At 44.7% G+C, this 27,769-nt stretch overlaps 1 protein-coding gene across 1 annotated transcript in view; it reads right to left on the reverse strand.

Annotated features, from left to right (window-relative positions):
• Positions 1-25,257, reverse strand: part of ARHGEF26 (Rho guanine nucleotide exchange factor 26) — a 110,563-nt gene extending 85,306 nt beyond the window's left edge. The window contains exons 1-3 of the mRNA XM_072792095.1: positions 24,364-25,257; positions 22,482-22,521; positions 18,551-18,696 (exon numbers count right to left, since the gene is read on the reverse strand). Coding sequence (XP_072648196.1) covers positions 18,551-18,696; positions 22,482-22,521; positions 24,364-25,257 — 1,080 coding nt within the window. The remainder of the gene's footprint in view (positions 1-18,550; positions 18,697-22,481; positions 22,522-24,363) is intronic.
• Positions 25,258-27,769: the final 2,512 nt, after the last annotated feature.

Consider the following 27,769-nt stretch of genomic DNA (forward strand, 5'->3'; position numbering starts at 1 on the left):
TCATGGCTAAAAAGGCTTCTTCATCCATTTTAATAAGGGAGGAGACAGGCCAGAAGAATGAAACCCTTCAGCACCGCTCCCGTTTGGTTAACCCCGAGCAGGAATTTCACAGGATGTCCTTCCTGACACACAGTCCTGGCAGATCGATATCGGGGCACCATGCCCACAGTCTCTGCAGGTGAGATCACCTGGCAAGAACTTCCACACACCGGCGCTGTCATCCAGAATTACTCACGAGCTCAGACGCAGAAATCAGAAGGGAAAGAGAATGAACTGTGTGGACTCAAGAGACCTACGCAGGTGACAGCAAGTTTACTGAGGGATTAACAGTACTTCATCCCAATAAGAAGAACAGAACAAAACAAAACAAAACAAAACAAAAAAGTTTCTCTTTTGAAAGGGAAGAAAGGTAGTTTTGAAAAAGGCAAAAATGTGAACTCCCAGAATCATCATGTTTCATTAATGCTTAATACAAACAATGGTAAAACGCCCCTGTAACCAAAACGTCATCAGTAAGAAACCAGCAACCCATACAAAACTACTGAGACAGGAAAGGAAAAGATTCCCAGGGAGCATTCTTGAATCATCACTAAGAAAACTGAAGTGCAGCACATGGGAGGAGCCTGAAAGTTTGCTCCAGAGAGTTATTGACAGACCAGCCCCTGCTGGCTGGCGGCCAGGCCACGGCTCCGAGGCCTGTCCTCTCGGCCCTTCTGTATCCTGTGCAGGGCAGGCTGCAAGCTTCTCCCTGCAGAACCAACAGGGATCGTTATGTCCACTGGAGACTTCATTCCACGGTCAACTCTAAGTTCGGCAGGACCTGACAGCAGGTGCCTGGCTGCAGAAGGTCACGCACAGGCCAGATGCTTCCAGAGACTGAGCAGACTGGAGAAATGAAACCCAAGAAAGACAAGGGAGAGAATGATATGTGGAGACTGGTGAAAGGCAGAGAACAGAATATTAGGGTAAAACAGACACACTGGAGAAAAATATCAAACAGAAAGAAACAAGGAAGGAAAGGAAGAAGAAAGAAGGAAAAAAAGGAGAAGATGTGCCAAGTTTTTAATACAAAACACCTCTAGTGGCACCTGGGTGGCTCACCTGGTTAAGCATCCAACTCTTGATTTCAGCTCAGGTTATGATCTCGGGATCGTGAGATCGAGCCCCATCCCATGTTGGGCTGTGTGCTGAGCTCGGAGCCTGCTTAAGACTCTCTCTCTCTGCCCCTCCCCAGCCCCTGCCCTGCTTAGGCTCATTCTCTCTCTCTCTCTCTCTCAAAAAACTTCTAGAAACATTCTAATTCAAAAACAGCAAACCTTATCAGTAAACTTAACTCACTGGACCTGGACGGCTCAGGCTTTTTTTTTTCCCCTAGGGGGGAAAAATGTGTGAAAAGCCTATGTTTATACCTATAGTTTTAGAATTGACCTGCTTTTTGCAGTTTGCACATTCTTGTTAAGAGAATCTGAAATAAAAAAAAAAAAAAGAGAGAGAGAGAGAGAATCTGAAATATTACCAAGTTTATCATGCTTTTTTGGGTGTTCCTCTTGTTTCCATATGTGGAAAAGAAAAAAAAAATAGTACAGCAGCTTCTAACACCTGATTCCTATTTGCTACTCTATATGAAAAAAAAGTTAAAACTGTACAGGCTCCTTCTACATTTTAATAACCTATATTTCGTATCGGTAGCTCTGTTGGCTGAGTACAACTGGGCGCCCACAGGGAGCCAGAGCAGCACTCCTCTAAAAGCCTCGTCTGACTTCACTGGAGCTTGCTTATTCCACACTGACTTAAATTTTTATTTAACTATGTCATCGGTGAGTAGACCTGCAAAAGTAGTTTAACGAAACACTAACAACTGGATTCAACTTGGGGTTCTTGGTTTTATATAATCTAACCAATTCACTAAAAGTGTTCAAATCCTACCACGGCAGATTCTAGACTCTAAGGAGAAAGTATGATGCATGTCATTATCTTCAACATTTTAAGTGGATAAAAATTAATTCAAATAAAACAACAGGCCTGAGCCCACAACTACAGTTTCAACATAAGTTAAAAAACATACACAGATATGTAACTTATCAAGATAGGGGATACAGAGAACTCACTAATATTCTAATAGTTTTATATTTATCATTATAGATTATATATATGCATATATTTATATATGATATCTTATATATAATATACAAATGTATGTTATATATATTATACATGTTATATATATTAATATTATATATTATACATATACATGTATATATATTAACATATAAATGTATATTTATAACATACATTTATATGTTATATACATATATACACATATATTATAAATATACATTTACACATTAAATACATATTATATATATTATATATGTGTATAATATGTTATATATTAATATATAAATGTATATTATATAAAATTATATATAAATTATATGTGATAACTATTGGTAATTAATAATTATCATAATAGAGTATATATGATAATACACTATATTATATAAAAATATATAACATATAATATATATAATATATGCCATTTTATATATATTTAATATATTTAATATATATTTAATATTATATATTGTATTTATATTTTGTATATATTTATAATATTTATATACATGCACTGTTGTTATCAGTATGGAAACTCTTCACTCATGATCTTTGTAATGGGATATTTTGCATATTCAAATGAGATAGAAATTCACAATTGGCTAAAACTCATGAAGAATAGTATAAGATACTTTATCTATGGATATGATATTATCTAGTTAGAACTAAAATTTTGAAACTGATAAAAGGGTAAACTCCCTGAAGTATGAAGCCAAAAGTTAATTATTAGCTACTCCACCTAAACTCGGTGCCTGGCTCCTTCCTGACATCTTGCAAGTTTGAGCTTCTGGGAGAACTACCCTATGAGGGTAACAGGCAGACTTTGGGCAGTTCATTCCATTCCTGCACTCAGCACAGTTACAGGATTTTTCACTTTGCAGAGAATTGTGTCAGGACACCCATAAACTTTGTACAGTTATTCCTTGGCTTTTGACTTCACCGACTGCAAGTGTTTATTTATGAGCCAGTAGGATTCTCAGGGCCAAACAGAGCCCCGGTCCCGACACTTACACAGAACCTATCTATAGAATAGAGCCAGTCCTATATCTGTGGAGGGAACCGACCTTAATAACACCAGTCTCTCGGCCACCCAGATGATCATTTTCCGTATTCTCAGACCCTCCGTGAGCTGACACTGTTTCTAGAGGAGATGGGCAGCTGGCACATTCCTTCCATGTTTCCCCATCAGCCACGGAAACCAGGGGGGGAGGGCCCCAAAGGACTAACCGTCCAAAAAGGCTCAGAAATATAGCTAGTTAAAAATCAGATCAGATATTTATAATCCAAGATCACTCTGGCTCCATAAAGCACTAATGTATATTGAATACTCAACCTGAGCTAAGACTTTTAAACTCGCTGGAGTTTAACCACTTGCTGAAAATCAGCTGGTTGTTCATGCCTGTTGGAGATTCCCTATTCACGGGCTTTTGTTCTCCAGAGTTCAAAAGTGGTAAGGGAATGAATTGCCAAGTAAAATTATACCATGGGACACAATCACTCCCGGGGCCTTTCTATAGACTTCACACAACCCGAGTAGCCCCTGAATTACAAATGAGTTAGACTTCTTTCACTGTCAATAACATGGGGACAGCCGTCCTGAGAGTATGTCTGAAGTCCCTAAAACTAAAAATCTGCCAGGATCCGGAACGTGTCCTTGTAACCAAGGCCTGGAGGCTCTCTCCAAGCCCACCGCATTCCACGGTGAACAATCCTGAGTCAAGACCCCTTCAGCTAAGCTATGAGCTGCCATAGGACACCAGTCTAAAGGATCAGAGATACGGGCCCCCCCAGGGAGGCTCAGTGGGTTAAGCATCTGCCTTCAGCTCAGGTCAGGATCCTGGGGTCCTGGCATCCAGTCCTGCATCAGGCTCCCTGCTCAGCGGGGACTCTGATTACCTCTTTCCCCTCCCCTCCCCCTCTGCTCATGAGCACGAGTTCTTTACCTCTCAAATAAATAAATAAACTCTTAAAAAAAAAAAAAGGAATAGAGATCTGTGTCACCAAAGATCAGATAAATGAGATGATGAGGACAGTGTCGACACTTTCAGGGAGGGGTAGGTAAATAAATAAAATACTAGTTTAAAAAAAAATGGAGAGGTAGAGGACAATGGCCCATGTAATAAAATCATTTTTAAAATATGTCCACAACCATGCCAGGGACCTCCTAATTTGTTTTTGAGTTAAAAAAAAACTGATCTCCTCTTTGATCTATACTCATGATAATTCCGTAATCCTTGCCAACGTTCTTGGATCTTAAGAAGCAGCAAGCCTCCTGGAGGTAACCTCAGGTCTGCTAAATTAGTGGCAAACCCAGATAAGGCAGGCCAGGGCTTGAGGCTTTTGCTCCTCGATGGCCTGCGTCACCTTCTACAGAGCCAGAATTCCTGAATGAACCCAAATTATTTCAATACAGACATGAGGCTGAAAGTACAAACCACAAGCAGATAGGTAATAAGAAGAAGAAGAAGAAGAAAGGCACAAGAATAAACTGTCGTCCTTTGTACAGTTGAGGAGATAAGCATGCAGTACTTCATTGCAACCAGCCCGCTTCTAGTTAACTCTCCACATCTAGCCCACTCCTGATTCAGAGTTCTTGTCAGTCCTCTATACGTTTATTTCTCCAACTACCACTGCATCAAATGCTTCCGTGCACCAGAACCTTACAGCAACCCCACAAGGAAGCTGGCACTGTCCCTATTTTACAAACAACACACTGAATCACAGAAGAGTTAAGTCATTGGCCCCTGTAAGCAGTAAACTTGGGATTCAAACCCAGGCCTGAGACTCATCCCCAAAGGCTGTAAGCTCTTAACCTTCCCAGACAACTGCCTTCTAACTCATCTGAATTCCTGGGAGTTGTGAGCTGCAGCTGCTCTTCCCCTACACCAGGGCCCTCCTCCCGAATGCCCCAGACACTTCCTCTCCCACCGGGCTCCTAGCTTCTGAGGCTGTGAAAGCTAAGCTGTCAGCAGGGTGCCCTGGCAATTCAAGTCCTTCATTAGTCTCCACATTGCTCCCCCTAAACACATTCCTCTCTTTCACTTGTAGCTCTTACTGGCCTCATTTCCCCGTGGGCTACTAAGCCCCGACTCCCAGGTACTCAACCTCGAGCCTCCCCACCCAACCCCCCAGAAGTTAGGGAAACAGCTCTCCTGCTTCTATCAGCACTTAAGAGAAGAAAATGAAGTGAGGCAGGCATGGAAAGGTAATGACACGGAGTAGAAAGGGTGAAAAAGAAACCGGTTTTAGGTTTTATTTTTTTATTAAGATTTTTTTTTTTTTTTTTTTTTTTTTTTTTATGATAGACAGAGAGAGAGTGGCAGAGACACAGGCAGAGGGAGAAGCAGGCTCCATGCCGGGAGCCCAATGCAGGACTCAATACCGGGACTCCAGGATCACGCCCTGGGCCAAAGGCAGGCACTAAACTGCTGAGCCACTCAGGGATCCCAAGAAACCAGTTTTAGAAGAGACTAGACAATCCTCTACAAGTATTTAATAAAAGATGAACAGTTTTAAAAAGTAGGATGCTTAATGAAACACTGAGGAGTAGTGTTAATAGTGGTGAACAGGGGAAGGGATTGGGAATGGTCATAAAATCAAAGCAGATTTCCATCTGAATGGGTGTGGTTGATGTTATAATAAGGAGAACCTATCTGTGTTACTTCTGTGATTCATAAAGATTGTTTTACTTTTTAAAAAATATTTTATTTATTTATTCATGAAAGACACACACAGAGAGGCAGAGGGAGAAGCAGTCTCCCTGCAGGGAGCCCGATGCAGGACTCGATTCCAGGACCTCGGGGTCATGCCCTGGGCTGCAGGTAGATGCTCAACCATGGAGCCACCCAGGTGCCCCATAAATATTGTTTTAATAAACTTAATCACCTTGAAATCTTGCATTTTAAACTGAAAACTAAAGAACAAACTAATCATCAACAATAAATAATTGGGTAAAGGAACCAAACATCCACTTATTTGATGAAATGCAATGCGGGCTTTAAAAAGGTTCTTATGGGGATCCCTGGGTGGCGCAGTGGTTTGGCGCCTGCCTTTGGCCCAGGGCGCGATCCTGGAGACCCGGGATCGAATCCCACGTCAGGCTCCCAGTGCATGGAGCCTGCTTCTCCCTCTGCCTGTGTCTCTGCCTCTCTCTCTCTCTCTGCGTGACTATCATAAAAAATTAAAAAAAAAAAATTGTTAAAAAGGTTCTTATGAAAAAAAATTAAAAAAATAGAAAAAAAAAAGGTTCTTATGGAAGAAAGTTTAATGACATTTCCCAACATGGGTAAGAGAAAAAGAAATGTGTGACAAAGTAGCAGGTTTAATGACATGAAAAGATATTTACAACACTGTTAAGGGGAACATATGGGTAAAAAGACAATATTATATTATTGAAGTTTTGCTTTAAAAATTTTTATATTTACACACACACGTGCAAAAACAAAACAAAACAGAAACAAAAACAAAAAAGACCTCTATACTTGTACATACAGACCAAAAAAGTCTGAGAAGATCTATACGAAAATGTCAACAGTGATGGGGAGAGAAAGAGATTTCAACTAATTTTTATTTTCTTATTTTTATCTATTGGTAATTTTTTATTTTTGCATAGGAAACATGTCTCGGCTGTGCAACTAAAGCCTCATTTTTAACAAAAACTAAAATAGGTTTTAAAGTCCTTTCTCAAGAAAGGAAGACAGCGAGCAGGACAGACAAATGGAACTGTTTAAGGATGCCCATAATACCTGCATTTTCTTTGTCGTCGCCCCCAAGGAAATCTAGAGACACGGCAAGTGACCACCAGCAGATAAAAGAAGTCAAGTAGCTAAGGGCAAGAGAGGCAACAAGAAAGAAGACCTCAGTCAAGCCCAAACCACACGGTGGCCTCGGAGGCAGGGAGGCACGTGCGGGAGTGTGAGGACGGGCAGGTGTGCAGGTGTGCAGGTGTGCCAGCGGCGAGGACGGGCCGGCGTCGGGGTGGGTGAGCATGCTGGCATCACTGACTCAGAGCGAAAGGCCGAGTCAGCAAGGCCTGGGGAGGGCAGAGCACGGCTGCGGTGCTCCTCTTGCAGGAGAGGAGGACCCCCGTTTGTGAAGGTGGTGCCAACACCTTGGTGGCCGTTTCATTTTTATTCGTTGTTTTTGTCAAGTGGCAGATGGAGAGGAACGATCGCACTCCAAACCAGTAAGCAACTTACAGCATCACTGACAATAAAGTTGGTTTCTGAGATGTGCGGTGACAGTCTAACCTGAGCAAAACCTGTTCTGGAAAATCGGAGAAGAAAGTGAACTGATGCTTTTTGTTAGATGGACAAAGCATGTGATGGCTCCATTGGCCAGGGAGCACCTCAACGTACGGAGATCTGAGACACTGGTCACGTCCAGTGACCTATATATCAAACTCCATCCAGCCGTACTTCATACAGCTTTCCTTTCCTACTCATCTGCCTACCTAGTCTTAGTCAACCTCTCTAGAGAAAGCCTCCCTGACCCTTACGGCTCTCTGGGATGTCTACCTGCGTCATTCGCTTTGGCCCCTTTCAGAATCACCATTTAGATGTTTCACGTCTACTGTCTTCTGAACCAGCTCCTGAGTTCCTACGGTGCAGGTGTTGGGACTTAGGCTTGCTTTGTTTGCCACACCCACCACGATGCAGCGCAACACCAATGCATTCCCGAATCGGACACCAGCGCTTTCCAAACTACAAGTGAATGACACGACCAAGTCCGTGCATTTCTGGTCAACATCTATTTAAATGCAATGAAACAGAAAAGACAGAAAAAGGCATAGTACAATATAAGTATTAAGGGTAACTTCTAACTCTTGTTTGAGACACACACACACACACACACACACACACACACGATGACAAGGCAAAAGTGTATTTCTCATTTGCTAAGCCTCTGATATACCCCACTTGTGCAACATCGACTCCACTGTGTGTAAATTTACAACTAGATAAGTCAGCCACGTCACTGAATGGTCACACAGACCCCTACAAGGAAAGCTGTTCTAGAGGCACTTGGGTGGCTCAGTAGCTGAGCATCTGCCTTTGGCTCAGGACGTGATCCCAGGATCCAGTCGCACATCGGGCTCCCTACATGGAGCCTGCTTCTCCCTCCGCCTCTGTCTCTCGTGAAAAAATAAATAAAAATTAAAAAAAAAAAAAAAAAAAAAGAAAAGCTGTTCTACTCACAGGATCCATAAAATAAAGAACCTAAGGTGGCCACATTTTGCACCATAACGCATCATGGAGGCCAAAGCTGAATAGAGCTTTGGAATAGAGTAATAGTTAGGCACCTGTCCCAACAACAAAAAGTGGCCTAGTAAGTGGCAGGAAAGTGCTGAGCTGATCTAATCCAATATGATTATCTCTCAAGAAACTGAACGGGTGGCTGTATCTGGAAGCCAATAGGTAACATGAGGTGGCTAGGCCCACGCTAGGTAACTTCGAGTCCACGTTAGGAGAACTCAGAAACAGAGGATGCAGGAGCTCTCAGGAGAAAAGACAGCCATGGTAAAAAGGGGAAAGAAGTTCACGACAAGAAGAGACAGTTACTGAGCCACATCATCAGCCAAACATCAGAGGGGAAATATCGTTCCTGCTCTCCCAGAGCCCTGGGCACATGTATCCATGCATGATAAAGAGAAACTTGAGAGGCTCCATTCCAGGTAGTCTCCAAACCCTAACAAAAATAGGAGAGGAAAACAGTATTTAACACTCCTAGTTTCAGCTGCCTCGATACAAGGTGGAGAAACATTACTGCCCTCATGCTGTTGTCCTGAGGGCTACATGACCCAGCACAGTCCCTGGTGCACAGTAAGTCCTCTGCAAATATTTGGTCAATAATTTAACTGCATGTCAACAAATTATCCTCATAATGACCAATGGTAGAGTTCCTGAGCTACAGCTATCCCGCAAGTCAGCTGCTGCACTGCATGCTCCTCCTGAGACCTTGAACCCTTGCGGATATAAGGATATAAGGGCTCCCTGTTGCTCAGTTGAGCAAACAATCATACTCCTTTGCGTATCACCATCTGAAACAGAGTTTCCTGCCACTTCAAAATGGGAACCACTCCATGTTCGGGTGACTTGGGTTGGATGGGTGGCAGTGTTTGTTTATCTCCCACACCAAAAGGGAAAATAATCTGCCGTTTCCTTTCACTGGCAACCATACTTCTGTAGAAGCTACCCGTGGGCTCTATAGTCTTTACCTCTTCAAGTAATAGGCATTCAGATAACGAATGCCGTGATAATCTTAAGACAGAGCACGGACTAAAGTAGAAAATCAACAGGCTGGATAAATCTACAAATTTTGAGAAATTTTTAAACACAAGTTCTGTATTTAAAGATTCACTAATAATTTTTATAGTCACGACTTCTCAATTCGTCATGGAGACAAATCACTCCGAGGTTGTGGTCTTAAGCAACAGTGCCGTCATCGGACTATAGGAGCAGACGCCACAAGGGCACATCTCAAGATCGAGAGGGTAAATTCGAGAGTCTGATAGATGATTTCCACAATCCAAAGCTCAGTATGATGGAGCCTTTTCGCACAGTTATTCAGAACTCCTCAAAGTAGCAGAACCTTCCGTCCTTTTACCTAATTGCACCTTATTCTTACCGAGTGCTATTGTTCTTGAATGCATCTCATTTACCTCCCCAAAAGCAATACCAAGTGAAAAACCAGACAGCCATTGAATTTGATTTCATAGTAGCCAATACCTACCACAGGCTAACATAATTTTAAACTATGAAGATGCCAAGTTCCCCAACGTATCAAAGACATATATTAAATCTAGGATGCAGGGGCACATGGGTGGCCCAGTGGTTGAGCACCTGCCTTGGGCTCAGGGCATGATCCCAGAATCCTGGTATCGAGTCCTGTATCAGGTTTCCCACAGGGAGCCTGCTTCTCCCTCTGCCTCTCTCTGTGTGTCTCTCATGAATAAATAAATAAAATAAAAAATCAATCAATCAACCTAGGATATAGCTAACCAACCATTAAGGATTTTTTTTTATATAAAAATTAAAATCAGCCTCCAAATGGTCCCTGAATAGGAAACTTCCTCGCTGTTTTCACTGCTCAGTAACTTTCTATTAATTTTCATTTGTGGGATTGGATTCTGCATTTATTCATTTATTTATAGATCCATTCATAAACTCAGCTAATAGTTACTACACACCTACTGTAAGTCAGATGCTATTTCATGTGCTACGCAAATAGGAAACAAAATGAACCAAAACTTCTACCTTTAGGCAGCTTTTATTCCAGCAGAGCAGATGGACAATTAACCAAAAAAAAAAAAGAAACCACACAGTATGTAAGAGAGGTAAGCGTCATGAAGAGGATAAGAAATATTCAAAAGGTGCTAGGGAGAAGGTGAGGGAGAAAACCATGTGGCTCTCTGGAAGAAGAGCTACTATAAGCTGGGCAGACCACTAATGCCAAGGCCCTGGCACAGAGTACACCTTGTATTCGAGGAACATCAGTGTGACTGAGCAATAAATGAGCAAGATGTAGGAGAAAGCAGGAGATGCGTCCAGAAAGGTAACCAGGCCAGATCCCATAGCCTCACCGGCCACTGTAAGGCTTGGTCTTGACTCTAATGAAGATGCAAACACCGGAGGGTTCAGAACAAAGAGACAGTATCTCAGCATATTTTAACAGCATCACAAATAACAATATAATTATATGCTGCTACATGGACAGGGGATGTAGAGGGGACCCCAGTAGATACAGGAATTGAGCTGAGAAGCAGTGTGGATAATTCACTTCTGAAGGTAAAGGCAACACACAGGCTTTGCACCAAACTGTAAGAGGTTAAGGGATAAAGAGAAGAGTGGGGAATGGCTCCAAGGTTTTTGACCCTGGCATCTAGAAAGATGGAATTGTTATTTGCTTAGAAAAAAAAAAGTATATTGTGGGAAAAAGCAGGTCTGGGTGGGAGAGAAGAGAATTAGCAAAAGTAAACTTTTGGCCAGGTTAACTTTGAGATGCCAAATATATTAGAAAAGAAGCTGGGCATGCTTGTCTGAAAGTTGCGGGAAGGGTCCAGTCTAGAGAAATAAACTTGGAAGTCATCAGAGTATGTGATGTATTTAAATCCACGCGATTGGATGAGATCACTAAATAGGCACGGAGAAGAAGCCCAAGTAGGAGCCAGGGCACCTCTGACATTTAGAGACGGGAGGAGGAAGTGCCCACCAAGTAGTGCAAGAACCCCCAGCTGCACCAATTTTTTTTTAAGATTTTATTTATTTATTCATGAGAGAGAGAGAGAGAGGCAGAGACACAGGCAGAGGGAGAAGCAGGCTCCATGCAGGGAGCCCAACGTGGGACTCGATCCCGGGTCTCCAGGATCACACCCCAGGGCTGAAGGCGGTGCTAAACTACTGAGCCACCGGGCTGCCCCAACACCAATTTTTTTTTTAATTCCACTTACCCACCATTACCCCCAAAGGGTCTCCGTACAGGGCAGTATCTCTGCCTGGAGCTCCTCAATTCTGTCCCTGGCCCCTACCACCAACTGCACCCAGACACCTATCTTGACATGCCAGTGATGGTGGCTTTTGTCTCTTCCTTTGCCACCATCTGCCGGTTGACAGCACCTTGCCCAGACGGGTGCCCTCCCCGAACAGGATCTCAGAGCAACACAAACATTCCTTCATGGCATTAATACAGTTATAAGTCTTTCATTTGTGGGGTTATTTGATACTTGTCTCACCACGAAGGGCGTCTATAAGGACATGAAAGCAAGGTGGAGTCTGTTCTGCTCTATCTCCGGGCATCTAGCACAGAGAAGGCTCTCCATAAAGACCAGATGAATGAAGGAATCATTCATCCATCTCTCTCATTGGTTTTCTGCTCAATGAAATAATGAGACCCTCTTTGTATTGGGTCTCAAATCTAGATTTCTGGTTGAAATGTCTTTTTGTAGTTATGCCAATCAAAATTTAATAACTCTGTGCTCATCTCCTCCCACTTTCTTGGAGCACCTGTCTTGTGCTCTGCCTCCCTAGGGGCATGGTGCACCCATACCTACATTTCACACCCTATTGTTCTCTCTGGAGAATCAAGAACATAAACATTGGCATATCTATTATTCAATTGTCCTTTCATTACTCAGCTGCAGCTTGAGCAGTTTTTCCCTTCAATCTATATATATTATTCAGAAAGGTTTATAAAGTTCAAGTTCCAACTCTGCTAGAATTCAGAAAAAAGGAAAACTTCTAAAGGTGATATGAACAACATGGAAATTATACGTAATACATAGAGAGCTCCAGGGGTACCTGGGTGGCTCAGTTGGTCGAGCATCTGGCTCTTGATTTGTCTCAGGTCATGATCTCAGGGTCATGGGAATGAGCCCTGCATCGGACTCTGTGCTCAGTACAGTCTATTTATCCCTCTCCCTCTCCTCCTCACTGCACCCCCACCCCAAATAAATAAAATCTTGAAAAAAAAAATAGAAAGCTCCAGTAAGGTGTTCCCCATATTTGGAGATAAAGTCAAGAAAAACAAAATCCTCAAACTGAAATATTAAAAAATATATATAAATGAATAAACATAAACGTGTGTGTGCATTTTTCTAAAGATGCATTCCTCCAAGTTTTTATTATATTCTCAAGGTATGTGTAACTCCCAAAAGGAAAGGGGAAAAAACTATATGCATTGTACAGAATAATGCAGAAACTAGAAAGAACCCTGAAAATCAGCATGTATGGACACAAAATTATTTATAAGACACATAGTTCAGAAAAAAAGGAAATTGTAAAAGCCGTGGAGTATATATTTAAGTAAACACATGCAATCTTTATATTTCCCTTAAATGTATATACGGGGATTTTGAGAAGAACATTACCAAATTGAGAATAGCATTCCTATAGGGTAGGGGAAAGAGATTGAGATCGCAGATATGATAAAAGAGATTTTAGTCTTATCTGAAATGTTTTTTTTTAACATGGAGAACTTATTAAATCAAAATTAATTTTCAGAAATGTTAAGAGAACACCATAATCTAATAATACTGAAAGGGCAGGAGCATAAAGGCCAATCCTTGGCTCAGCTAAGCAGGCCCCCAGCTCCAGCCCTCTTAGCTAGAATAGGATCTCTGCATGGGTCTCAGGTGTAGGCACATGATCTCTATTTCTGTTTACAAAGATATAAACATTCCAGGAAACCTACTGTCCAATTTAAAAGTGTGGACAAGTATATATCTAAAGCCTTGACTGTTTCCACTATGAGTGCTAAAAGCATGCCAGACGTGAAAAACGAGTATTAAAAAAAAAAAAAAAAAAAAAAAAAAAAAACCACAGACACAAAAGATAGATATGGTAAAAGGCATTAATCACCATGTAAGGTAAAAAAAATAATTTTATGAGACCACAATGTTGCAAAACATGAGTGGAAAGTTATGTGATGTGACTGAAGAGATTATTTTAAGCAGCAAGTCACTGAACCCCTGAAAATTCAGACAAGTGTGAAAATTTAAGGAAAAGGGACACAATTTTCTAAGACCTCTAAATGCATAAAGCATTTCTGCCAAAAGGATGATATTCAGGTTTATTACATCCGTGGAGCTCTGGTTTTTAGTAGAACACGGTAGGTCTTTCACAATAAACACAGTGTAAATTCTAAAAGAATAAGTCCCATCAGATCCAACGGCTAAGTCTCCAAAGTGTCTGTTATACGTTCAACTGAATGAAATTGTATTTATAGAAAAATCACCATTTTTCAAATCGTCCTGTCTCATTTGGCAGTTCCAGAAAGTCATCCAGAGGCAAACAATGTGCGCCCGAAGAGCGGAGCCAGGACTCAGAGACCCAGGTCCTAACGTCAGATGGCCCGTTGGACCGTTAGCCACACTACGCACGGCTGCAGGAACACTCGGATGGAAACAGAGAGACCGGATCCCAACTAGAGAATTTCAAATTTCTGAACAAACTGAAGAGATACCCAAAAGGATCTAAGATTATTGATAAAGCCCCATGTCAGCAAGTGCCAAAGGGGAGCAGAGCAGAGGATGACCGTATCAGGTGCTCAATTCCAGTGCAGTTTGCCCACGTGCTTGTTGCTGCCTCTGGGGTCTGAACACCCTTTTCAAAAGTACCTGATATGTCAAGGTGATGGAAATTACACAAACGCACCCCATGGCAAAAAAGAAAAGAAAAGAAAAGAGAAGAGAAGAGAAGAGAAGAGAAGAGAAGAGAAGAGAAGAGAAGAGAAGAGAAGAGAAGAGAAGAGAAGGGAAAAGAAAAGAAAAAGAAAAGAAAAGAAAAGAAAAGAAAAGAAAAGAAAAGAAAAGAAAAGAAAAGAAAAAATAGGGTCAGGGCATGGCTGGCAAGTGTGGCTTTGGTGCTGTTGCTGATCTTGACAAAACAAACACTGGTTTCACAATCAGGATTTTTTCAGTACATGCACAGTACACAGTACGTGATCTCGAGACCTCGGGATGAGGAGGTGTGGTTAGGAGGAAAAACAAAAAGACTCCAGTCAAGATCTATCTTTTATTTTCTGTCATACTGTAAATGCTTCCAGAATCCCATTAAAGGATGAACTTTAGGGAGATCACTTTGCATCCAGGACTCAAGTGCCTGCCCACCTGGCACTCACCGTAACAAGTCCTTAGTGTTCCATTCCAGAATAATAATATCAATATTTTTCTTCAAACCCACAGGCTTTTCCCAGAGATCTAAGAACTGTTGACTTAGTCCTCATGCTGCCATTCCAGGTGAGTCACTGGGCTACTGACCCGTGGGTGGCAGGTTCCGAGTCTCTGGGCACAGATCTCTGGAAGTCAACAATGACTTTACACATTCAAAACCTCATATCCCATGCCCTTCAAAACTGGGAACCATAATCATTTTAAATGATTTCTCGTGTAATTAGTGTTCTCGCAGGACTCAAGAGCAGCACAACATTATATCCCCTGGAATGAAGACATCCTACTGCCCACCAACCTACTTTGTATCGACTGGAAGAGATGGGATCCTACCTCCTTTGACAATCAAGTGAATGAAGAGTAAACCTGTCACTGTCTTAGGATCCTAAGGAGCCTGGGGTTGTATTCCTAACTATTGGAGAAGAGCCATGGCTAGATGGGAGAACCTGCTGGAGGAGGCACCCCTGCGAAGTACATCACCATTAATTTGCTTTAATCTGACTCCAGAAGTGTGTGGCAGCTAGACCTTCCCTTTTCTTGAAGTCCAAATAAACGCCTCTTACACCGTTCTAATTCTCCCTGATTGTGAGATAATCCCAACACTACCGTGAAACCTATTCCCAGCCATGTAAGTGGGGACACTTGTCACCTGTGTGATTGTCCAATGGAACCAAAGGAGATGTATGAACAAGCACACTAAGGCATTATACGACAGATTGGAGGCTTAAAGACCTATGTAACAACCCTAAGTTACTGCAAGTTGCTGCATACTGAATGTTCCTCACAGTCAGCTGGTAAGAGAAGTTCCATCATTCCAGGAGGCAAGCAGGGGTTTGCAACAAATAGATTTTTAGAAAATAAAACCATCAACCAGAGCTAATGCACATGTGGGCTCACACATACCCTCACACCCAGAACCACCCACCACCACCACCACCACCAGCATCCTCCTCTCTTTCTGGGATGGAGGCCATACTCAAATAAGGGTTTTGTATTAAAGTGACATGACAAGATGCAAGACGAGATGGGGACTACCCTATTAATTTGGCACATTAAAAGTATGCATGGGAAGAGTGGATGTTTCTGAGATCCACGCTCACTGCTGCAGCCCCTCCACGAAGGAGGATTAGGACATGAGCTCACACAGAGAAACAGAGGTGCAGATCCCTATGGAAACATCCTGACATTGTTCCTAATTCGCAAAGCTTCCTCTCTTCAGGGTCCTAACTGCAACTCAGACATGACAACTGCCAGGCTTCTAGAACAGTAATGACCACTTTTTGTGTTGAAATATCTACTTTCCTAAAAGCCAGAGCTGCTTGCAATCTTTTTAGTGGGTAGAAAACCCACGTGGGAAGTACAGAAGAGAACGTCAGGACAGTGATTATTTTGGGAAGGCAGAAAGGAGAAACATACTGGAGAGGAGGGTGGTTAACTGGATATTCCTTAAAAAACAAAAAACAAAAAACAAAAAAACAAAAAAACAGAGATCTGCAGTAAACATACTGTAATGTTAACATTTGTTCAATGTGGGTGGCAGGTACCCAGAAATCTATTACACACATTTATTTTTAAGCTTTTCTGCATGTTTGAAGTACTTTACATATATTTTTTAAAAAGGTAAAATGTTTTAAGTGTGAAAAGGAGACACGAAAAGCGCAAAGAAAACGCAGGCTGGTGTCTAAGAATGGGAGGTGGCAAAGTCCAAAGCTGCTCTGATTAAATGTAATTGCCAAGCAACACAATAAATACACACGAGCCTCCTGGGAGCACTAACATCCGAGATAACACACACCAAAGTTAGAACCCACTTTATAGTCTTACATCTTATCACTAGTCTTTTGATAGCAATCTTGTTAACAAAAGGCACCATTGGTACACTTACCCTTTGCCAAACGACATGCATGCCCCTATTTGATAATGTACTGAAGGAAGTGTAGTATTAGTCTAATGTGCATTTGTTAATCTAGATGAAAGCCAAACTTGAGGGGGCCTAAGGAAGGCAGCTTGCCTGTCTGCACTAAAGCCAGGTAGGATGAGAGCGTAAGCGGCACAGAAGTATACATTTCTGTTTAGCATTCAGAGAACAGCAGCAAGATTTAGGCCCGTGCTAACAAACGCAGCTGCTGGCCATGGAGAAAGCGCAAAAAATCCACAGCTTTCTCCTCAAGGATCCTCTGCCAAATGGTCCACACCAACAACGGAATGACAGCCATTTAGAGCCAACGCGGCCTCCAAGGGCCTTGTCCCCAGCTCTTCCACATATGTGCTTCGGTATATAATATCATGAGATCATTAGATCAGGATACAAGGCTACAAGGCTACCACTATGTCAGCTCTGTGAACAGGTGTTACCACCTGAACATATGCAAAACCTAGAAATATCACAGGAGTTCCAAACTGTTGGCATAGGAGACAAGACCGGCCCATAAATACTTTGTTAGCCTCACACGTCACTTTTCTAACCCTTGAATTAGGACAATACTAATTGTCCTAATACTAATAATACTAAAAACTAATCTGGATTTCTGCATTCTCTTCTCTAAATATCAGAAGGTCCGGCAACACTGGGCTGGTGCGAGCTAAGTGGCAGCTGCTCAGGTTATATGGGGTCTGTTCACCACAATCCCCACCAGGTCTCAGCATCCACACTCCCCAGCATCCCTTATAATGCTGCTTGCCCTGTCCCTGCAGGCATTGCAGTCTGTGGCATATACTAAGCATGCCACACCTTGGAGGCTTTGGAAAAGAATAAACTCTCCTTAGAACAGAATCAGGGGTTAAGACGGAGATGGAGAGAAAGGGCTCAGTTTCTACAATTCTGAATTCTAACGCAGGGGAGACGAAAGGAGGAAGAATCCGACCAGAAGTCATTCCCATCATCAGCGTCCGTCCATTCCCATGGCCCGGTTACGAGACCAACTCCTTTCCTTAAACCGGCGTGTCCCCTGACTGAATATGAGATTCCGGACTCCGAACAATGCTCATTTCAGCTTAAGAGGGAATCACTTCTGCACCCATGTTGCCTAAGGGACTCACAGAGGTGTACTGGCTTGTTTTTGATGCAATGCTCCCACCACCCAAGCCAGCCATGGAAATTCCTTTCTACTTGGTAATGCATCAGATGCCCACAGATGCTGTGCCCAAACTCCTATCAAGTAAACTCAGCAGCACACTGTGACATTTGTTAAGCCAGGAGGAAGAGAAATTATAGCTACAAACAAAAGAGGTTTGATGCAGAGAAGATAAATTACTCATCAACACAAAGTAAGTGTCAGACACGCTCACACAAAAGATGCACAGAAGGAAATCAGCTGCAAGAACACATACATGTGTCTAAATTAAATGAAATTTCCAAGGAAGAGCCATCATAAACTCCCTATTGACCACAGACAAGCATACATGTTTGTATATATAGAGCCATGATTATGATAAAGTTCAGGATAGATTAAGTTACCTCTCTATATACACTGTATTAAAAAAAATATGAGAAAAGATTATCAAGCAGGAAAAAGTTCCAGAGTATAGTATATCGGTGTCACGGCACCCCATTTTGTCAAAATCTAATTTTCCTAATCAGAAGTGTCAAAATCCATATTCTCACTAGTGCTCGAAGAGTTTTAAGAAACATTTCACGACCTAAAATGAAGAATCTTTCTCTTTCGGGTCATAGGATCATTAGCAGAAAAAATTAAAACCACATCCAGACCTAATTTCCACAACTTGGTTTTCTCCTGCCCACAGATTGGAAAGAAAAAGGTAAACACTTACCGCAGAGAGCTGGCTCCATGTGGACCTCAGTGGCTTGTGGTGAATCACAATTTTTTCATCTGACTTCTGCTCTTTGGGCTCTGACTCTTCATCAGAGTCAATGTCAAGAGCCTTTTCTTTGTAGTTCTGATATAGGACAGCATTTTCTGCAACAAATACAAACCCCATATGTCACTAACTGCCATTATCATGCTACTTGTTCTAAACAAACATCCAGGTTTATACAATGTTTGGTCTCCAGGTTAATAAACAAAGAATTGAATGGATTTTGTCACTGAAGAATTATTAACCAAAAAATGACTTTTCTCACTCATTTAGCTCTGCCTCAAATTCATGGGTAGGGCAAGGGGAGGGATCCATACATGAAATAGCAACTGAAGCAAAGTTCCCATGTCTCTGTCTACCACTCATGGAGGAGAGCTGTGCCTGTTAAATCACTATTTTGGGGGGTGGTGGTGGTGGTTAAACTGGATTCACACCCTACCTTTCCTTCAATGTCCATCACCATTCATTACCTATTTTACAAACATCTACTGTATACCTACAATGTGCCAACGGCTGGGAGTAAATGGAAAATAGAAGACTTTTCTTGTGCCCTCATGAGCTAAAAGTAGGAAAAGCTATTAGTCCATGTCACTCAATCATGTATTCATTCGGCTGATGTTTAGAAAATGCCTACTTGATGCCAACAATGGCTAGGCATTAGGAATACAACGATGAACAAGAAAGATAAAAATCTCTGTCTACATAGAGCAGACATTAGGGTGAGCAGAGAATGACAAGCAATAAGCCAAGAACTTATGTCAGATACTGGTACGTCATGGAGAAAAATAAAGGAGGGAAAAATAAAATAAAATGGAGAAAAATAAAGCAGGGGAGCGTTACAAGGGGGTAATGTAGATTGTAAATAGGGTGATTTAGGAAGGCCTCACCATGATGACATGTAAGCAAAGACCTGAAAGAGGTAAGAAAGCAATCCACCTTACAGCTGGGGAAAGAATACACCACTGGAGGGAGCAGCAAGTACAAAGGTCCTGGGACAGGAGTCTGTTGCATACTCTATACGTACAAGGATCAGCAAGGAGGCCTAAATGGATGAACTGGGTGAGGGAAGGGAGAAAGTTTAAGACATAAGGGCTGGGAATGTACAGGGGGAGATCATGGAGGCCCTTGCCTCAATGCCATTCAAAGGGCTCCTCTGGTTTTCACTCGGAGTGAGAAGGCAAGTTATCGTTGGATTGAGAACACAATGATCTTGTACATAAACCTACCTATAAACTGAATGATCTATATACAGGTGCTCTGAGAACAGTCTCAGCAGGGTGTGACCCAGTCTGGGAGTCAGACAGGTAGGTGTTACTAAGAAAAATCTAAGATCTGAAAGCTGAGAAGCTACAGAGATAAAGGAGCGAGCATATGCAAAAGCCCTGAGGCAAGAAGAAACACAATACCTTAGAAGAACAAAGGCAAAAGTCCATAGGTAGAGAGCATGGGTGTCTGGCGGACAGAAGGGCAAGGTGAGTTTAGGGAGATGAGCCAGATGGTCTAAATCAAGCAGAAGTCTGCAGGCAATGGTAAAAAACTGGATTTTATCCCAAGTACAAAACAACTGGATTTCCTTCACACAGCCAAGACTGTATTTTATCCTGCCGGCAGTGGGAATCCACGGAAAGGAAAGGTTTGATTCTATCGTTGGAGCAAAATACTGACTGTGTAGGGGACTGACGAGGATTACTATGGAAGAATAGAGAATTGGGCTATTAGGGATGGACTGGAGGTGGGGCGGGGGGGGGAGGTGTCAGAGAAAGGGATGTGGTAAGGATGTTCCCTAGGTCCCTAAGTCTGCAGGCGCCAACAAATGCACAGCAGGAGATGGCAACCCCTGAAGACCTTCACCTTTAGAGGGAAAGACCATGAATTTGGTTTAGGACATCCTGAGCTCACAACGCCTTTCCCACCTACCAAAGCTGGCAAACATCCGCCTTCTCTCTCATCAACTGCTGCGGGTTCCGCAGGCACCAGGACTAAAATAATACTGGAGTCAACTGCGCGATTTTACTGTCCTCTGATTGTTTTGCACATGTAAAACCGATTATGAGGGTAAAGACCCGGTTACCACACCTCTGTAGGGCTCTTTGAAGTCCTCAGTGGTTGACACAAAACACATGGATACACTGCTGATAAGATTCCTCGTTTGTTCCCACAACGCAGGCAATAGTATCGTTAGCCTCCTCTCAGACATGATGAAACTAAGGCTCCGTGAGGTTACGATGCTTTGCTCATTGTCACTCCACCGATGGACAGAAGCAGTAGGATAGGAACCCAGGTCCCGGGCTCCACCATCAGAGGTTCTTACCACTTTACTGCACCTGATCCAGAGCTACATTCTTGTTAGTCATTAACTGTAGGCATTCTGTATTCCTCATGTACACATGTGTGAGAAAAATTTCTAGGTCATTATATTTGAGAAGAGACACGAGAGTGCACAGAAACAGCTCCATCTAAAAGGAGACAACACAGAACTGCAAAAAAGCTGTGTCCTCTGACATTAAAAAAAAAAAAAAACAAAAACCCTCAACATTTCTGACCCTTTGAGACAAAGATCCCAGAATCAACGTCAAATTCGAGAAGATGCAAAACACCTCTCTAAATACCTATTGGGTAGATGCTCTGTTCACTTCATGGTCACAAAGGGATATAAGAGGAAGTAACCTGGGGCAGCCCAGGTGGCGCAGCGGTTTAGCAACGCCTTCAGCCCAGGGCGTGATCCTGGAGACCCGGGATCCAGTCCCACGTCGGGCTCCCTGCAGGGAGCCTGCTTCTCCCTCTGCCTGTGTCTCTCTGTGTGTGTCTCTTATGAATAAATAAATAAAAATCTTAAAAAAAAAAAAAAAGGAAGCAACCTGGACTAAGAACCAGTCACATGTCCTAGGACAGGCTGTGTGACAGTGGGCAAGGCACTAAACCTCTCCAAGTTCCCAGTTTCCTCTAATTATAAAACCAGGGAGATGAATTTATCCAAACCAGCTAAAATACTGTATCAGGGTTTCTTCTCCATATAGTTTCCTAAGATTGGTGCAATGAAAACTGTTTTTTTAATCTGGTCCTGTGTAACTACTCCAAGGGATCGGATGTTGATAAGAATTATTATTGGGAAATAGTTTATAATCACCTAAGATTTACGTATTTTACAACTCTGGGTGATTCTTTATTTATTTACCCTTCTTCATGACTCTTTAAAGGTCAGAAAATCCTAACATTTCAAAGTATGATAGGAAGTGACTACCTTCAGCTCCACTGTGCTCTGCAGGTGGGGCTGTTCACTCGCTTCCCACTGCTCTTCCAGTCGGTTGACACTTGACCCCTCTGTTTACCAAAGTCCACTAATCTGATTAGGGCTTGAACACCTGGCTGAAGCAGCTTTTCTATACGGGTTACAGATTCTTAGGACTATGTTTCTAGCAGCCAGGAGAGTTAGATTTCCCTAAAATTGAAACTTGATAAGCAAACAGGAAGTCAGAAGTGACACTAAAATGTGGAAATATGGGGAAGGGAATAATGAAGTCAAAGGGAATATGACTTAACAGCTAAATGCCAAAATTGGGATTTTTTAACTAAAAAGCTAGACTAGCTCTCACCCTTTTTCCATTTTTCAAGGAAGGCGAGGATAGAGTCAGAGTAGATAAGAATTAAAAATCCAGGACACTGGCAGACAAAGTTATCAGTTTACAAAGAATGCCGTTAATTCCATTCACTGCTGGTATTACTGGATGAAAATTTAGCTTAGTGCAGAGCTTTGTACTGTATAATTTGGGAAGAAGTTGGACATTTTTCTCATCTTAAGTGTTTTTGTTACTGCAGTTGGATTTCAACTTATAATTGATATTCCACATTGAAGCAGCAATAAAAGTCTGGAAAATCAAATGCTTACCTTCCCCATCAAATGTTCCTTGTCCTTTCAGCATTTTTTTCTAAGAAACAAGCAAAAAAAAAAAAAAAAAAAGGAAAAAGCAAAGCAAACTATGTATGAATGAGCCAAATAAAAAAAATACAGCTATTTTAAGAAAAAGTACTTGTTACATTCATTGGATTTCCAAAAGCATACAGCAGATGATCCCTTGAGTAGTTCACTCATCTGACTATAACCCACTAAAATGGTGAAATAAAATGTACAACCCACTAAACGGTGAAATAAAACGTACAATGTCCCCCACACCCCAGCAAAACAGCTTGAGAATCCTCAAATGACCAGCACTTCAGCTCATTTCACTACTCAGGGTTCACCAATCACTGTTAAATTGAACTCTGCTATACTTGCAGAGGTGAGGGGGTTGGGAGGGGACCCCTAAAATGTTATGTCATTTCTTTAAGGCCATGAGAGCAAAAATAAAATAGCCTGACTTGCGTATTACATATTGACGCTTACACAAACTGTTTCCAGTTCTCTGATTAATCAAGAAAAGTGGTGGCTGCCAAAATGAATTTCTGCTGAGATCTGTCTAAACTGTTCCCAGAGAAAGCGGCACATGCACACTCCAAAATATCCTTCTTTAGTTTTCCCCGTCCCTTCGTCATATTTGGCAGTATTTTAATACGCACAACTCCCAGGCCTTTATCAGGGAGTAATTAATACACACGGCTCAGTTGAACCTGAAGTTCTGAGCTACCAACTTGTTAAATGCATCCAAGAATAAACGGGCACAGCATGGGCATAAAACACAACCACAGACGGTGGCGAAAGACACCAGCAACAACAGAGATGACAAACTCTCTGTATCTTCTGTAATTCTGGCAAATAACTTTAAAAATCACATTTTGGGGATCCCTGGGTGGCTCAGAGGTTTGGTGCCTGCCTTTGGCCCAGGGTGCGATCCTGGAGCCCCGAGATCGAGTGCCATGTCGGGCTCCTTGCATGGAGCCTGCCTCTCCCTCTGCCTGTGTCTCTGCCTCTCTCTATGTCTATCATAAATAAATAAAGTCTTAAAAAAATAATAAAAAAATAAAAATCGCATTTTGCCTGAACGCTATGTAGTATGTTATCAGCACTGACCAAACCATTCTGTAATTGATTCACGTAGATAAGCCGCTTTCAATAAAGTAATCAATACGCTCAAAAGAAATCAGGAGTCAGTCGCCGGTGCCCCTGACAGGTGTCCCTAAGTGACACCTCTGGATGAGCACCAGGTTGAGCACAGGGCCCAGGGCACCGGGGCTGCTCTCCACCCTCTGTTCAGCCCCCTGTATTCAGAGCGTTCAGCACTCAGCCCATACCTGACTCGCTGTATTTCTTTCTTCACATTAGTCCCCCCACGTGTTGCCCTAAAAAGTTACAACAGCACTAAGCGTTTCCCTTCTTCCCACGAAGGTGCATTATTACCCTGGCTGTGACAGCCAGCACTGGGAGGGCCAAGAGGTCGGTGTGCACGGGTCTGACCCACAAAGAGAATTAAAAGAGAAGGATAAGGGATCCCTGGGCGGCTCAGCGGTTTAGCACCTGCCTTCAGCCCAGGGCATGACCTCGGGGTCCTGGGATGAGTCCCACATTGGGCTCCCTGCATGGAGCCTGCTTCCCCCTCTGCCTGTGTCTCTGCCTCTCTCTCTCTCTCTCTCTGTGTCTCTCATGAATAAATAAATAAATAAAACCTAAAAAAGAAAAAAAAAAAGAGAGAAGGATAGCTTCAGGTTTCCTGCGTGGCCCTGGCCCCCACCGCCAACCCCGTCCAAGACCCTGGCTTCCAGGGGCAGCAGCAGGAGGAGGGTGTGTGTGTAGGGGGGGGGGGAGGGGGGAGGGAGACACACCTGCCTACTCTCACCTTTATCCTTCCCAGGCTGGAAAACCTCTCCTTGTCTTCCATCACCGCTCTGAGCACGGGCTGGGACATCCTGTTCTTCTTCTTGGACGTGGTGGGGCTGTCCAAGTCCAGGCCGCTGACCACGGCGCGGCGGTAGGACGTGGAGCGCAGGCCCCTGCGCAGGGAGCCCGGGCTGCCGGCGTCGTGCTCGGGCTCGGCCTCGTCCTGCGCGTCCTGCGCCCGCAGCCCCTCCACCATGCTGCGCACCTTGAGGAGTCTCCTGTGGGGCTCCCCGTTCTGCAGGGGGGCCTTGCTGGCTCGGACCTCGGAGGCCAGGCTCCTGGGAATGAGCTGCTGCTTGCCCACCTTGAGCGCGGCGGGGCTGTTGGTGCTCAGCACCACGCAGGGGCCCCCCGGGGGCGCGCCGTCCTGGGCCGGCCGCCGCGGCGGGGGCGCCCTGCGCTCGGGGGACCGGCTCTGGGGCGCGGCGGGGGCCCCCGGGGGGCGCGGGGCGGGCCCCTGGGCCGGGGGCGGGGGCGGGGGGCTGCAGGGCGAGCTGGCGGTGCGCGGGGGGCGCGCGGGCCCTGGCGGCCTCGGGGAGCCGGCTCCGAGGTCCGGGCGCAGCGTCCTCCCGTCGGGCACCGGCCCGCGCTGCAGCTGCGGCCGCGGGGGCGGGGGGCTGCCCTGCCCGGGGCTGCCCGCGGAGGCGCCGCGCGCCCGGGGGGGCGGGGGCTGCGGGGCGGGGGGCGCGCCCCGGGCCTCCGCGGGGCAGTCGGCGCGGGGCGGGCCGCCGGGGCTCTGGCAGGGCTGCGGCCGCGGCTTGCTCCGGGCCAGCGGCGGCGGCCGAGGGGTGGAGCGCCTCCGCCACAGCGGGGTCAGGCTGCCCGGGAAGTCCACGCGGCTCTCGCTGTCCATAGCGGGGTCGCCGGGGCGCGGTCGGTCGGGCTCGCCTGGGCGGGAAAGAGAGCGTGGAGCCCGCGCGCCCCCCGCGGGGCAGGGCAGGGCGGGCAGGGCAGGACAGGGCAGGGCAGCCCCCCACCCCACCCCCAGGAGCCCGCCACCCGCCGCGGGCTGCCAGCCGCTGCTCCGGGCGCCCGCGCCCCTCCAGCCGCCCCGGGCCCCCGGGGTCCCCCGCGCCCCGACCGGCCGCTGTACCTCCGCGGCTCCGCGGCGCCCAGGGCCCACGAGCATCCCCGCCCTCGGGGCCGGGGTCGCGCCCAGTCGCCGCAGCCGCAGCCGCAGCCCCGCCGAGCTCGCCGGCCGCCCGCTGCCCCGCGGCCCCGCCCCGCCCCCCGCCCCCGCCCCGCCGCGCGGCCCCGCCCCCGCCCCGCCCCGCCCCCCCCGCCCCGGCCGCCCGCGGGCTGGGTGCCGGCTCGGGGCTCCGCGCGGGGAGCCGGGGGCGCAGCGTGGGAACCAGCGTGGGAGCGCGGCCGCTTGCAACTTAGCCCCGGGGCGGGCCTGCGGGTGACAGCCGGGCCTCGCCGCGCTCCCGGGGCCTGCGAACTCGCGTGTGCGGGCCCCGCTGCCCCCGCGGGCCACGGCCCGGCCGTAGCGGAGCTCCCGAGGGTGGGGGGGGCGCTGCGTGCGAGGAAACTGAGGCCAGCGGGCGTTTGCGTTCAGGGATTTGGGATATCTTAGGCTTTGCCGGGGTGGGGGGGGGGTGTTTGTGTGTGTGTGTGTGTGTGTGTGTGTGTGTGTGTGTGTTTAGAGAAGGGAAAGGGCAGAGAGACTGAGAATCTTACACTACACCCCCCGCTATGGGGCTGGATCCCAGGACTCAGCTCCATCCAGACCTCCGGAGGAAAAGAGGAACCATCCAGGTGCCCAGAATAGTTTATGCTTTCTTTTGTTGTTGTTGAAGATTTTTATTTATTCATGAGAGAGAGAAAGAGAGAGGCAGACACCCAGGCAGAGGGAGAAGCAGGCTCCATGCAGAAAGCCCGATGTGGGACTCGATCCTAGGTCTCCAGGATCACACCCTGGGCCGAAGGCAGGTGCTAAAGCGCTGGGCCACCCGGGCTGCCCATATTTTATGCTTTGAATCCTGAATTTTACCAATCAAAGATAAATGTAACTAAAATGTATATGTACATGTGCTTCTAAGCAGACATCGAATAAAAGTTCAAAGTCCTCCGTAACTTACAAGGCCTTGCACAACCTGCCTACCTCTGCAGCAGTCTTTTCTCCCAATACTTTATCCTTCATTTTTTTTCTTAGGCCACAGCCGCCTTTAAGTTTGACCACCCTAGAACCTGCCCTTGTGTTTCTCCTTGACCTTCTGACAGGTTACCCCATCAAAGACGACTTCCCTGAGCCCTCCAGAATCAGCCCACCGCCCTGCTTATTTTCCCAGCCACCTGTTCTCTTCCTTTTCTATATTTAATGAGAATCTTCATGCATACACACTTATTTTTGTGTTCATGTTTATTATCTGCTTTATCTTCTTTAGGCTGTAAGCTTCAAGAGGGCAGGAGCTGTCGATTTATTGCCCCTCTGGATTCCAGACACAGAGTGGGCACTTAGTAAGTATTTGTTGAATGAATTTCTGAAAGGAATGAAGTAAGGACAGAGAACATCTTTCCAGAGTGCTCCATTGCCAAATAGTGGAAAGTTGGTTGTATCCTGGCCAAGCTCCTGCTATGTGAGAAGAATAAGGCAAACTTGAGAGGACAAATGACCTTAAGATCTATGTAATTAATTCTATCAGCAAGACATATGGGCTGTTCTCCAAGTTCTCTTTCAGCATGCATGCATTCATCCAGCAGAGATATAGTGAGCATCCACTGTGTGCAACTTAAGCTACTCGTTTTTGCCTTACCTACATTGAATGTAATGGCCAAAAGTATTGAGAGGAAAGCTCCAGGTTGTGAATAAAGCATGAGGTTTTTCATGTTTTATACTTTACTGTATTATCCAATGCTGTGCATTGAATATATACTACTTCGGTCAGAGATATTTCTGTAAAGAAGAAATAGCATCAAGAAATTTTTAAAAACATTTTTTTCAGAAATTTAAAGAAGAAATACAGCGGGTTACACATTCATACATACCCTCTTTTTAATACGGAACATTTTCTTTACTCACATATATTACTTTTATATTGGAAAAGTATACTTTTAAAATGTTTAACTAGAGGCACCTGGGTGGTTCAGTGGTTGAGCATCTGCCTTTGGCTCAGGTCGGATCCCGGGACTCTGGGATCGAGTCCTACATTGGGTTCCCCGCTGGGAGCCTGCTTTTCCCCTCTGCCTATGTCTCTGTCTCTCATGGGTAAATTAATTAAAAAATTAAAAATAAATAAATAAATAAATAAATATGCTTAAATAATGATAAATGAAGTGTTGCTTGATTCAGAATGCAATCTGTGACTTAAGTTATACGTGGTGCTAAGAGAAACTAGCTTCTCTTAAACCTATGGTGGGTCTGC

Source organism: Canis lupus, chromosome 22 (assembly GCF_048164855.1).
Source record: "Canis lupus baileyi chromosome 22, mCanLup2.hap1, whole genome shotgun sequence".
Classification (NCBI taxonomy): Eukaryota; Metazoa; Chordata; class Mammalia; order Carnivora; family Canidae; genus Canis; species Canis lupus.